This window comes from Triticum dicoccoides, chromosome 4A, assembly GCF_002162155.2.
Source record: "Triticum dicoccoides isolate Atlit2015 ecotype Zavitan chromosome 4A, WEW_v2.0, whole genome shotgun sequence".
Classification (NCBI taxonomy): domain Eukaryota; kingdom Viridiplantae; phylum Streptophyta; class Magnoliopsida; order Poales; family Poaceae; genus Triticum; species Triticum dicoccoides.
In genome coordinates, this window is record NC_041386.1 from 524,888,560 (window position 1) to 524,901,413 (window position 12,854).

Consider the following 12,854-nt stretch of genomic DNA (forward strand, 5'->3'; position numbering starts at 1 on the left):
TAATATAAAATAATAAAAAATGTTAATATAATTAAAAAAAATGTTTCATACTATTAATTACTTTTCGTAACATTTAAAATTAAACATTCACACATTTATGAAAAAATTCCATGGAAATTAAAAATGTTTATACAATATAAAAGATTTTCACGTAAGTTAAAAAATGTTTATACCATCCAAAAAATATACATAACATTTAAAAATGTTCACATGTTCCAAAAGTATATTCATAACTTTCAAAAAGAATGTTTGTATAATATAAAATATATTCCATACCACTCAAAAAGTGTTCAGTGTGTATTTAAAAATATTTAACATTTATTAGGAAAAATAAACATCTATTTGAAGTAATGTCCATCATGTACTTAGAAAATGTTCAACGTGTGTCAAAAAAATGTTACATGATGTATAAAAAAATGTACAACATGCATTTATATAAGAAAAAGGAAAGGAGAAAAATAAACAATGAAAACCGATAAAAACACATATAAAAGAGAGGAAGATTTTTTTTTACATGAGAGGTTGTAAAAACGGTCCTTAGAACCTTCTCAAAACCGCTCCAGGGAGAGCGAGAGACTAGGCGGGAATCTCGCAACAAGCGAGATATAGGCCCTGTTTGGTTTATAAGTCTTAGGATTTTTTTAGTCTCAATTTATAAGTCCCAAGTCCATAAAAAGTTCCTACATGTTCGGTTCCTGAGACTTATAAGTCTCTATAAAACCATATTATAACTATAAGTCTCTATAAGTTCCTTCTTGAAAGTCTTATTTCATAAGTCTCAAATACTCACTTTAAGTCCCTATAAGTCCCTCATGTTTAATTTAGATGGAACTTATTTAAATCCTAGACCAATAAATTCCTGAAAACAAACACCCTCATAGCCCCCGCGATGGTGTGGCCAAAAACTGCACTGGATCTGCTTGGTTTGGGCTGGTACTTTCGGTCCGAACCCATTCTCGGTGCCCCTCGGCGATTCTGCGACGGATTCGGACGAGCGAAGGGCGAGCGAGAGGGGTTGCCTGCCACCAGCCGGAGCGCTGCCCGACCACGTTCCCCGTCATCAGAAGGCGAGCGAGAGGGGTTGCCTGCCTCCTCCAGCTCCGCTCATCTGGCGCCGCCTCCCCGCCGCGCTGCTCCTTCCTCGCCGTCAAGAGAGTGTGAGAGAGGTAAGCCCTCGCCGAGATCTGTCTATTGCTCCAGCTCCTCGCGGGCACGTTCTTCCGATGCGTGTTCCGGGCCTCGATTCGGTGCTCGTTGCGACGGCAGCGGAGGTGCCAAGAGCGTAGGACCCGTTTCCCGCCCAAACCATTCCCAGGCCGAGCTGTTTCCACGCACGAGAACACGAGCACGAGGAAAGGGGAAAAGACTTATGGGGCCCCTTTCTGCAGTTTTTCCACTAGGGTTTTGGGACGATGCTGATTCTAAGGTTCCTGAGGTTCCAAGGTTTAATTGAACCCCATTCCCCACGTTATGTAGCTTGCTCGGATCGATTCGTTTCGCTTTTGTAGCATTTTTCTCTGGTAGTTCTTTAAATTGGAGTATATTGATTTTGTGTGGTGGGAATTGCTGCAAGTGATTGCGGGAAGTGTATTACGAAGCTTTTGGGATGCTCCGTTTCCGGCATCAATTACCGAAAGATAGTCTGATTTTGGTACTGCGGTGGCTTAGGGTTTTAGCCTCGTTTTAACTGGTACTGTGGTGTTGGAATGTTGCAAGTTGGCCATCTTTTGCCAAATCCACAACTTCCTTGATATGTTAAGCTGTAATTCCAGTCAAGCTCTGCTGCTCCTGCCCATTCGTGTCTGCAAGTAATGTCTTCTTTTATTTTTAGGCATGCAATGCAAGTAAGGTCTATGATATTCTATCGCTGCAATTGGCTCATGTTTCTAATGTGATAGGTAGATCCTATCGAAAAAATGGAAGAGGTGGAAAATACCAGCAAGCGCAAAGCACCCGAGCTGGATTCCGAGGACAGTTCCGCTGCCGCTGTTATGAATGGACAGCAGTCGCTGCCTGGCTCGGCTGCCAAGCGTCAGAACCTCGCCCGGTCGTGCATCCATGAGGTTGCTGCCCCCAATGGCTACGATTTGTCTAAGGACGAGGCCGTACATGGGACCCTTTCAAACCCTGTGTTTAATGGGAACATGGCCAAGACATACCCGTTTCAGCTCGACCCCTTCCAGACTGTCTCGGTCGCCTGCTTGGAGAGGAACGAATCTGTCTTGGTCTCAGCTCACACCTCTGCGGGGAAGACAGCCATTGCTGAGTACGCCATTGCAATGTCGTTTAGAGACAAGCAGAGGGTTATATATACCTCTCCACTGAAGGCTCTGAGCAATCAGAAGTACCGTGAGCTTAGTCAGGAGTTTTCTGATGTTGGTTTGATGACTGGTGATGTCACGCTTCAGCCAAATGCTACTTGCCTGGTCATGACGACGGAAATCCTGAGGGCAATGCTCTATAGGGGTTCTGAGGTGATCAAGGAAGTTGGTTGGGTTATATTTGATGAGATCCACTACATGAAGGACCGGGAGAGAGGCGTTGTGTGGGAAGAGAGTATAGTTTTCCTTCCACCTGCCATCAAGATGGTCTTTCTTTCTGCCACCATGTCGAATGCAACTGAGTTTGCTGAGTGGATATGCAATCTGCACAAGCAGCCTTGTCATGTGGTGTACACAGACTTCAGGCCGACACCGTTACAGCACTACGTGTTCCCAATAGGTGGGTCTGGTCTCTACCTCGTAGTAGATGAAAATGGTCAGTTCAGGGAGGATAATTTTCTGAAGCTGCAAGACACATTTGCGAAGCAACCTAGTCAACTAGATGGGAAGAAGAATGGTGGGCCTAAAGCCAGTGGTCGAATTGCAAAAGGCGGGAATGCTTCTGGAACTTCTGACATATACAGAATTGTCAAGGTAGGCAGCCACTGACATACTTCAGTGCAAGATAAATTCTGGCCTTATTGTGCATTCTGAATTTACAAATAATAGATGGTTTATGCTTTCTTGTACAAGCATGCATATTTTTGTAGTTTACCACCTGCTGGCTTTTAAAACTAGGGAACAGTTCGTGTTTCACTTGATGATATTCACTGTTTAGCTGTTGATGTTTTATAGTTTGGTTTAGTTTCTTCCAGTCAATATCCCTGCTTAATTTCGATGATTGCTAATTTGCAGATGATTATGGAGCGCAAGTTTCAACCAGTCATTATTTTCAGCTTTAGTAGAAGGGAATGTGAGCACCATGCGATGTCGATGTCAAAACTTGATTTCAACACTGAAGAAGAAAAGGATAGCATTGAACAGGTTTTCCGTAGTGCTATTTTCTGTTTAAGCGAGGAAGATAGAGGTTTACCTGCTATAGAGTTGATGTTGCCTCTTCTTAAACGAGGTATTGCAGTACACCATTCTGGACTGCTTCCAATAATTAAGGAGCTGGTGGAATTGCTCTTCCAAGAAGGTCTTGTGAAAGCTCTCTTTGCTACTGAGACGGTGTGCGCTTTAACCTGATTATCCCACTTGAGCTAAACTTATTTTATCCATTGACTGCATAATCTGGAATTGTACTCCTCAAAGGAACTTCTATTTTGGTTTTTGAACTAGAGAAAATCAGATTACTATTGTTTTATACTTTCTGAATTATTTTCACTCTTTAGTAGCAGCATTTGATTAACTCATGATTGTTATTCTTCAGTTTGCCATGGGACTGAACATGCCTGCAAAAACAGTTGTCTTTACATCTGTCAAAAAATGGGATGGTGATAGTAACCGTTTTATTGGTTCTGGAGAATATATACAGGTAAATCTTATGTACATGAAGTGAAGTCAGGCATATATATGTAGAGTTAGTAGGTCGAATAGAATATACGAGCCCTTCTCACAATAATTTTGTATTTTCTTTCTAGATGAGTGGAAGAGCCGGTCGGCGTGGGAAGGATGAACGTGGCATTTGTGTTATAATGATAGATGAAAAGGTAAGGCTGTGTAATCTTCTGTTCCAACTAATATAGCATGATGATCATGCATGGAACCATGAGTTGGCTGCGAGATCTTATGGGTTTCACCTCTAGCCTACCCCAACTTGTTTGGGACAAAAGGCTTTGTTGTTGTTGTTGATGATGATGGTGGTGATGATCATGCACGGAATTAGTATATCTTTCTAGTACAATAATTTGATCAAATGCACCCTCCATCCAGATTTTGCAGTTGTCTTTCTGCGTTGATTATGATAATGAAATGTGATAACTTATTACTGCCTTATTTTTGTCTAACGCAAATCATTGCTATTTCACTTGTAGTCATGGTTCTGATTTTGGTAGATGTTTACCAGTTTGATTTTTAAACTTAACTGTTTTTATTAGTTATTTATGGTATGCAGTGGCATGTAATCGGAAGTCATTATGAGCTTATTTTTTTAGACTATTGAACTTTGCATTTGAAAGATACATGCTCTGTTCTTAGTTCTCACCTGAGTAGTTGTGTTGAATTTTTTTGTTCTGTTGAAGTCGTCCTCCCAACAGACTGTTCTATGTTCATGCTTGAATTTACTTCTCATATCAAGCTTTACTTAGCTTGCAATACTTGTTATGCAAAATTAATTTGCTCTGAATTCTTAGTAGTTGTGTTAACATTCATTTTGTGCTATTGAAGCTGTCCTGCAAGACACTTGTTTTGTTACATATTCATGCTTGAATTGCTTTTCAAGATCTATTTTGTATGCTGTGATTCTTATGCAACATATATACACTAAAGCTTTTGTTTTGTTTTCACGTGCTTCCTTTAGTTTGACATTTGGCCTTTGGTATTAACATAATTTAACTTTTCAGATGGAAATGAGTGTCATCAAGGACATGGTGTTAGGTAAACCAGCACCTCTCATCAGTACTTTCCGACTGAGCTACTACACCATTCTGAATTTGCTGAGTCGCGCGGAGGGCCAATTTACTGCTGAACATGTGATCCGGAATTCATTCCACCAGTTTCAGTATGAAAAGGTCTGTATCAACCTTAAAGATACCTCTCATGACATATCCTTTTGAATGCCAAAGATTAGCTTCCCTTGCTTTTCAGGCATTACCTGAAGTGGTTCAGAAGATTACAAGGTTGGAAAATGAAGCTAGCTTGCTGGGCTCTTCGGGAGAGGTATGCTATTTCGGTTGTAATATACATTATTGCGCTTCTGTTTGACTAACAATGTATCACCTCTACTTGTACAGAATGATCTTGCTGAATATCACAAATTGGGGCTTGATATATCTGAACTTGAGAAGAAAATCATGTCTGAGATGATTAGACCAGAGAGAGCTTTGTTATATTTGGTTCCTGGAAGGCTGGTACGTAACTATTTCTCCTAGGTTCTGTTCTTGCTTGAGGATGAGATGTACATTTTCATCAGTTATCGCCGCTTATGATGTGGATTCTGTAAAATTTACACAGATTTCATTTCACTGAGTAATTTGCATCATGGCAGGTTAAGGTGAGGGATGGTTCAACAGACTGGGGATGGGGTGTGGTTGTAAATGTTGTAAAGAAACCTTCAACATCTAGTAGTCTCCCCCCTGCATTAAGTGCATCCCGCAATAATAACTATATAGTGGATACCTTGCTTCATTGTTCTTCTAGTTCGAGTGAGAGCGGATTGCATTCGAAGCCATGCCCACCTCGCCCTGGGGAGAAGGGAGAAATGCATGTGGTGAGTTGAAGATCGTGACAAAGGATTTTATTGTGGTCGTTTATCTTCAGTTCGCTAGACTATCATTTTATTATTCTCATTTAGCGATGGCCCAAAATTTACTTTTGACCAATGTTGAGATTTTTGCAGGTGCCTGTACCATTACCTTTAGTATGTGGTCTAAGCAGCATTAGAATCAGCATTCCATCTGATCTGCGACCACCTGAAGCAAGACAAAACATACTTTTTGCAGTTCAAGAACTAGGAAAGCGTTACCCCCAAGGGCTTCCAAAGCTACATCCAATTACGGTGAAAATTCTTCTTACATAATCTTTTCAGCTCGTTGTTAATTTTGCACTAGAAGTACCATTTTTGTTTAGAGGCTGAAAGTTCCAAAAAAAGGAAGTCAAATTTATCTTGTCAGGATTTAGATGCACATTAGCACAGCTCTCCAGATGAGATATATCATATCTGTTTTTCCTCAGTACATCGTCCATGCATGTTATACAGACGGGGAAAACAAATGCTATAGCCCGCAAAAAAAGAAGTTTCTCCGATCATTCTTTCCTAAAAATATATCACCTGTCATCCTAAAGCGATAATTTTGAATTATGGTGTCATTTTTTGACATTCTGGTATAATTAACAGGACATGGGTATTGAAGAACCTGAATTAGTTGACCTGGTTCATAAACTTGAGGATCTTGAGCAGAAACTATGTTCTCACCCACTTCATAAGGTATGCCTTATCGTCACCTTTCAATTAAGAAATGCCCAGTCCTGTTTTTACTTGATGCACTTATTTTTTTTTTTGCTATTTTTGTGTCAGTCTGATCAAAGTGAGCAGCAACTGTCATGGTACCAAAGAAAAGCTGAACTGAATCATGAAATTCAGCAACTAAAGTCAAAGATGCGGGATTCACAGGTTGGTTGAATGTTTGCATGGTTGATCCTTGTTAAACAGCTAAATGTGTTCTCACATTCTCCTCCATTCAGCTACAAAAATTTAGGGATGAACTGAAAAACCGGTCTCGTGTTCTGAAGATGCTGGGTCATATTGATGCGGATGGTGTTCTCCAGTTAAAGGGGCGTGCTGCCTGTTTGATAGACACTGGGGATGAGCTGCTTATCACTGAGCTTATGTTTAATGGTACCTGTTTAATATGACTCTGGGTTCAGTTTTTGCTTACTTTATATTCAGTATTGCATTAATATGTTTATGTGACTAGGTACATTTAATGATCTTGATCATCATCAAGTTGCTTCCGTTGTTAGCTGCTTTGTTCCGTGTGAGAAGTCAAGTGAGCAAATACGCCTGAGAAATGAGCTTTCTAAACCAATGATGCAGCTCCAGGAGGCTGCAAGAAAAATAGCTGAGGTGCATACTTGTTGTATACTTGTATCATCACTATATCGCCACCCATCTCCCTAGTCCCTGTGCTTGATTGGGAACTCTGATTTCTCACTCTTGTTTTAGGTACAACGGGAATGCAAATTGGACATCAATGTTGAGGAATATGTTGAATCAACTTGTAAACCCTACCTGATGGACGTCATATACTGCTGGTCAAAGGTTGGTCAGACTATGCAGTTCATTAAACTATAGATCTTGTGTTCCATTTTTTCTTTTTGGAAATTCTCCAGGCATTAAGATATCTTATTTCCAATTGTGACATTGATTCTTATCATGCATAATCTCGACATCTGATGCAATCATACTCTGCATCTGTACTGCTGCTGCAGTTTTTGTAGTTATATTATGTGTAGAGTCCTGAAACATTTTCCTCACAGGGCGCCACATTCGGAGAGGTGACAGAAATGACTGACATTTTTGAAGGAAGCATCATACGGCTAGTTAGGAGGCTGGATGAATTTCTGAATCAGGTAAACCACCTGTTGGTTCCGGGCACTAGTACTAAAACCACTTGGATAATGAGAGTGTCTGTCTTTGATTATCCCATTTGACTTAAAGTGCATGCGAATAAAAAAATCTGCCTTTGATTGATCCATTAGATCAATGTGCATGTGAATACAAGTGTGACATGTCCTTCTAGTGAAATGTCCATAAACTGTCAACATTTACTCTCAACTGTGACATGACAGAATATGATGAACAAGTTGGACTGTAGCTAAGATATGTAAGAAATGTTATCTATTTATGTTTATCTCCATATATAGAAGTTGTGATTGGCATCGATTTTCTTCTTTGCCCTTTTCTGCATGCCCAACACTACTTTTATATTACAAAGTTCTGGAAATAGTCAGGAAAATAAGCTTGCTTTGTTTTCCTTTGTCGAACCAACTGACTTAATTTATTTGCCAGCTAAAAGCCGCTGCTGAAGCTGTTGGGGAGGTCAACCTTGAGAACAAGTTTGGATCGGCGAGTGAGAGCTTACGCCGTGGCATCATGTTTGCTAACTCATTGTATCTGTGATGAGTGCTCCAGCAGTTGTAACATACAGTATATGTTAACAAACCAAACGTAGCTGTTTTGTTTTTTGTTTTTGACAGCCCTTATCTGTGGGAGTGTAGGTTGTAGCCTTGTACCCTGGTAACCCCTAGGTAATTTATTTTGGAAATTCTTATCCAGGCAACATCGTGCATTCAATTTTGCAGCAAAATTGTTAGGGAAATCCTATTTAGCGTCTGGCGCTTCAGGCGCGGGTTACAGGTGTTTTTACAAACTGGCGCCTGAAGCAGCTCCTTCACCGGTTACAAGTGTTTTTACAAACTGGCGCCTGAAGCAGCTCCTTCACGGGGAGTTGCAATAACGGCCTGGGGCAACACACGACTTGTGTTCAGTTACTCCCATTTCCCCATTCTGTTCTTTCCTTTTTCTTTTCTCTTTCTTGTTTGTATTTTCAGTTTTTCTTTCTTTTTCAAAGATGCACAAACTTTTTAAAATTCGACGACCTATTTCTTCCAACCACTGAACTATTTTTCGAATTTGACGAACTTTTTCAAATTCGTTCAACTTTTTTTTCAATTCAATGAACTTTTCTCAATTTTTTTTTCAAAACCATGAACTTTTTTCAAAATTTGGTGATTTTTAAAAAAATCATTGAACGTTCTTTTCAAACCAACAAACCTTTTTCAAATTCTATTAACTTTTAAAAAAAATTGTTGAACGTTTTCTAAATTTGACGGACTCTTTTTCAATTTGATTAACTTTTTTCAAAACCGATTAACTTTTTTTAAATCGATGAACTCTTTTTTGAAACCAATGAATATTTTTTAATTCCCATGATTTTTTTACAAAATTGATGACCTTATTTTCAAACTTGTGAACTTTTTTGGGGAATCAATGAACTTTTTAAAAAATGGATGAACTTCTTTACAAAATCAATGAATGTTTTTTCAAAATAGATGATTTTTTTTCAACTTCATGTACTTTTTTCTGATCTTTAAAAAATAATAATTTTGTGAACCTTTTTTTAAATCGATGAACTTCCTTCAAATTTGTGAACTTTTTTTCCCAGATTTCGATGACCTTTTTTCCACTTTGAGATTTTTTTGGAGTTTGTAAACTGTTTTTACAATCTATGAATATTATTGAATTCACGAACTTTTGTCGATTTTCTGCGGGTTTTTTTTCAATTTTTTGCGTTTTTTCTAGAGGTCAATGTTTGATTGGTTAACTGTCAAACGAAGCGTATGTTTTTTTTTCTTCTGAACATAGTACAGATGCAAGCGTTCATACATACGCGCATACACTCATCCTGTGAATGCACACACGCTCACCCTGTTGGATGTGGGGTTCCGGCAAATTTTTAAGGTTCGAACACTGGGGTGCGCGCGAAGTCTTTTTCTTCTACCGATCTACGCCCTACCTTGCTAAGATCTCGCGGACGAACTCGCAACACAGAAAGACACAAGATTTATATTGGTTCGGGCCACCGTTGTGGTGTAACACCCTACTCCAGTGTGGTGGTGGTGGATTGCCTCTTGGGCTGATGACGAACAATACAATGGGAAGAACAACCTCCTGAGGTTGAGGTGTTCTTGTGCGTGGCTAACTTGTGTGGGTGAGAGAGGGATCTAAAATGTCGTCTCCTCACCCCTCCTTCTGTTTGATTTCTGATCCCCCTTCTCCTCTCTCCCCCATCTATGGTGGTGGCTAGTCCTACTTATAGAGGCCCTGTTTCTCTTCCCAAATGTTGAGCGGGAAGGGAGCCAACAATGGCGGGCAAATTTGAAGGGGGACAGCTAGTACAAGCCATCCTGACAAAAGATGGTCTCCGCATGCGAAAGGCTCTGGTGGTGACGCCGTCTTGGGCTCCACGATGACCTCCGTCTTGCCATCCTTCTGGTTTTGGTCTTGTTGCACCGAAATGGCAACCTTTGCCTGAGGCCTCGGTACTCCGCGGCTGCGCTTGCCTCCTTTGCACCAAAGAGGAAACAAGGACGCTGCGCGCGCTGGCGCCCGCCTGACGCCCGCCTGGTATCGATCGTCATGGCTCACGTCACGAGAGCCTCGTGAGGTTCGCCTCGCCTTGATATCTCCGCTCCTCATGAGCCTGCCTGACTAGGCCAGTCGAGAGGAGGTCTCGTGTCGTCCGCATCGCGAGCCTTGGCCCCTCGCGAGGGTCTTGGGTGCCTTATTGATGAAGATGGGCCATACGGCCTGCTGGCTCCGCCACGCCGCGGGTCACAGGCAGGCAAGTTTGGGGACCCCCATTCCCAGGACGCCGACAGTAGCCCCCGGGCCCAAGGTGTGCTCGGGCTTGGCTTCGCGACGAAGCCAAGGGCCAAGCACGAAGCGCCACGGGCCCCAAAAGCCCACGGCCTCGGTTGACATGTGGCGGTTGATTGGACGTGGGCGTCTCCGTTTCCCCATGCTGCCTCGGCAACTGCTCGCCCTGACAAAAGGTTGGCGCAGGCAGCGCTTGCCTTCATTGCTTCTCCCTCGCCTTCCTCCAGATCCCCTTCCTTGCTTTCCGCCACCGCTATCTCCAGATCCGCTCCAATTTCATTCCGCAGCTGCGATCCATGGCGTCGCACAAGGCCAAGGCTTCCTCAGCGTCGGCTTGGTACGAGCCGGTCCTTGAGGTGCCCACCGTCACGGAGAAGAGCCTCGCTTCCGTGCGCCTGCTGACGGCGGGCGAGAGCAATGAGTGGGGGAAGACCGAGCTCCGGCTTGCCTCCGACGCGTCGGAGCCTGAGGAAATCACCTTCTTCTCCTTCTCGAGCAGCGTCGCCGTCCGGTTGGTTCCTCCCTTCTTCGATTTGTTTTACGAAGTCCTCGACCACTACGGGCTGCAGACGTTGCATCTCCATCCCAACTTTGTCCTTCTCCTTTCCATCTTCGCCTACTACTATGAGGCGTACCTGGGCGTGATGCCGTCCGTGGCGCTCCTGCGCCATTTCTTCTTCCTCCGTGTCAGTGAGGGTAACATCTCCGGATGCGCTAATTTCGTTGCATCCAGCAAGGCCAACTCGATCTCGAGTACCGGGAAAAGGGCCGACAACATTCGATCCAAATGGGTCATGATGGACGCCAAGTGCGCCGACCCGCGTCTGGTGTTGCCCACGGCGGCGCCCTCTTCCCACGGGGGATGGCCCAGGGCGGAGCTTGCTGATGAGCGGGCCTCGTTGGTGTTGGGGCAGATGGTGACCGACCTGAAGCCGGGGAACGCGAGGGCGGCAAAGGTGACGGGGGTTGTGCTTCTAAGGGAGTTCTTGACCCTGCGAGTAGCTCCACTCCAGGCGCGTGCACGCCCCTGTGGGAGCTTGAAGAAGAGGGGAACATGACCCGCCTGAGGCCAGGGGCCCTGCCTGACGATGAATTGGATGTTGTCTTGCGCCTCATAGTTGGGGACAACCAGGAGTACCCACCAAGCGCCTTTGTCCCCCTGTTCCAGCGCAGGGATCGGGAGGAATTCGTCGCCTCCAGGCCGTCCTTTGATGCGCGTGGGCTGGTGCCGCCGGCGCTCCTGGGAGCCCCTGCGGCACCGAAACCAGTGGAGGTGTCTTCTGGCGAGCCCCGCATGGAGGGGGAAGAGGAGGTGGACCCGGAGAAGGCTCTGAAGGGGAGGGGGAGACTGATAACCCACAAGTATAGGGGATCGCAATAGTTTTCGAGGGTAGAGTATTCAACCCAAATTTATTGATTCGGCACAAGGGAAGCCAAAGAATATTCTCAAGTATTAGCAGTTGAGTTGTCAATTCAACCACACCTGGAAACTTAATATCTGCAGCAAAGTATTTAGTAGCAAAGTAATATGATAATAGTGGTAACGGTAGCAAAAGGTAACAGTAGCAAAAGTAATGTTTTTGGTATTTTGTAATGATGATAGCAATAGGAACGGAAAAGTAAAATAAGCGAAGAACGGTATATGGAAAGCTCGTAGGCAATGGATCGGTGATGGAGAACTATGTCGGATGCGGTTCATCATGTAACAATCATAACATAGGGTGACATAGGACTAGCTCCAATTCATCAATGTAATGTAGGCATGTATTTCGAATATAGTCATACGTGCTTATGGAAAAGAACTTGCATGACATCTTTTGTCCTACCCTCCCGTGGCAGCGGGGTCCTAATGGAAACTAAGGGATATTAAGGCCTCCTTTTAATAGAGTACCGGAACAAAGCATTAGCACATAGTGAATACATGAACTCCTCAAACTATGGTCATCACCAGGAGTGGTCCCGATTATTGTCACTTCGGGGTTGCCGGATCATAACACATAGTAGGTGACTATAGACTTGCAAGATAGGATCAAAGAACACTCATATATTGATGAAAACATAATAGGTTCAGATCTGAAATCATGGCACTCGGGCCCTAGTGACAAGCATTAAGCATAGCAAAGTCATAGCAACATCAATCTCAGAACATAGTGGATACTAGGGATCAAACCCTAACAAAACTAACTCGATTACATGATAGATCTCATCCAACCCATCACCGTCCAGCAAGCCTACGATGGAATTACTCACGCACAGCGGTGAGCATCATGAAATTGGTGATGGAGGATGGTTGATGATGACGATGGCGACGGATTCCCCTCTCCGGAGCCCCGAACGGACTCCAGATCAGCCCTCCCGAGATGTTTTAGGGCTTGGCAGTGGCTCCGTATCGTAAAACGTGATGAATTCTTCTCCCTGATTTTTTCTCTCCGAAGCCAAATATATAGAGTTGGAGTTGAGGTCGGAGGAGCTCCAGGGGGCCCACGAGGTAG

General features: G+C 43.3%; 1 protein-coding gene across 3 annotated transcripts; it reads left to right on the forward strand.

Moving 5' to 3' along the window:
• Positions 1 to 964: 964 nt before the first annotated feature.
• Positions 965 to 8,263, forward strand: LOC119286527 (DExH-box ATP-dependent RNA helicase DExH10-like). Of its 3 annotated transcripts, none has more exons than XM_037565907.1 (17): positions 965 to 1,166; positions 1,899 to 2,915; positions 3,177 to 3,491; positions 3,694 to 3,798; positions 3,905 to 3,973; positions 4,826 to 4,993; positions 5,070 to 5,141; positions 5,216 to 5,332; positions 5,470 to 5,691; positions 5,821 to 5,979; positions 6,319 to 6,408; positions 6,499 to 6,594; positions 6,666 to 6,819; positions 6,899 to 7,047; positions 7,147 to 7,242; positions 7,461 to 7,553; positions 7,993 to 8,263. In XM_037565907.1, exons 2-17 carry the CDS (start codon positions 1,917 to 1,919, stop codon positions 8,101 to 8,103), a joined length of 3,015 nt encoding a protein of 1,004 aa, XP_037421804.1. In that variant the 5' UTR covers positions 965 to 1,166; positions 1,899 to 1,916; the 3' UTR covers positions 8,104 to 8,263. The 3 variants fall into 3 exon arrangements, with proteins under 3 accessions (XP_037421804.1, XP_037421805.1, XP_037421803.1); XM_037565908.1 differs by having other exon boundaries at positions 1,903 to 2,915; XM_037565906.1 differs by having other exon boundaries at positions 1,036 to 1,166; positions 1,832 to 2,915.
• The last annotated feature ends 4,591 nt before the right edge of the window (positions 8,264 to 12,854 follow it).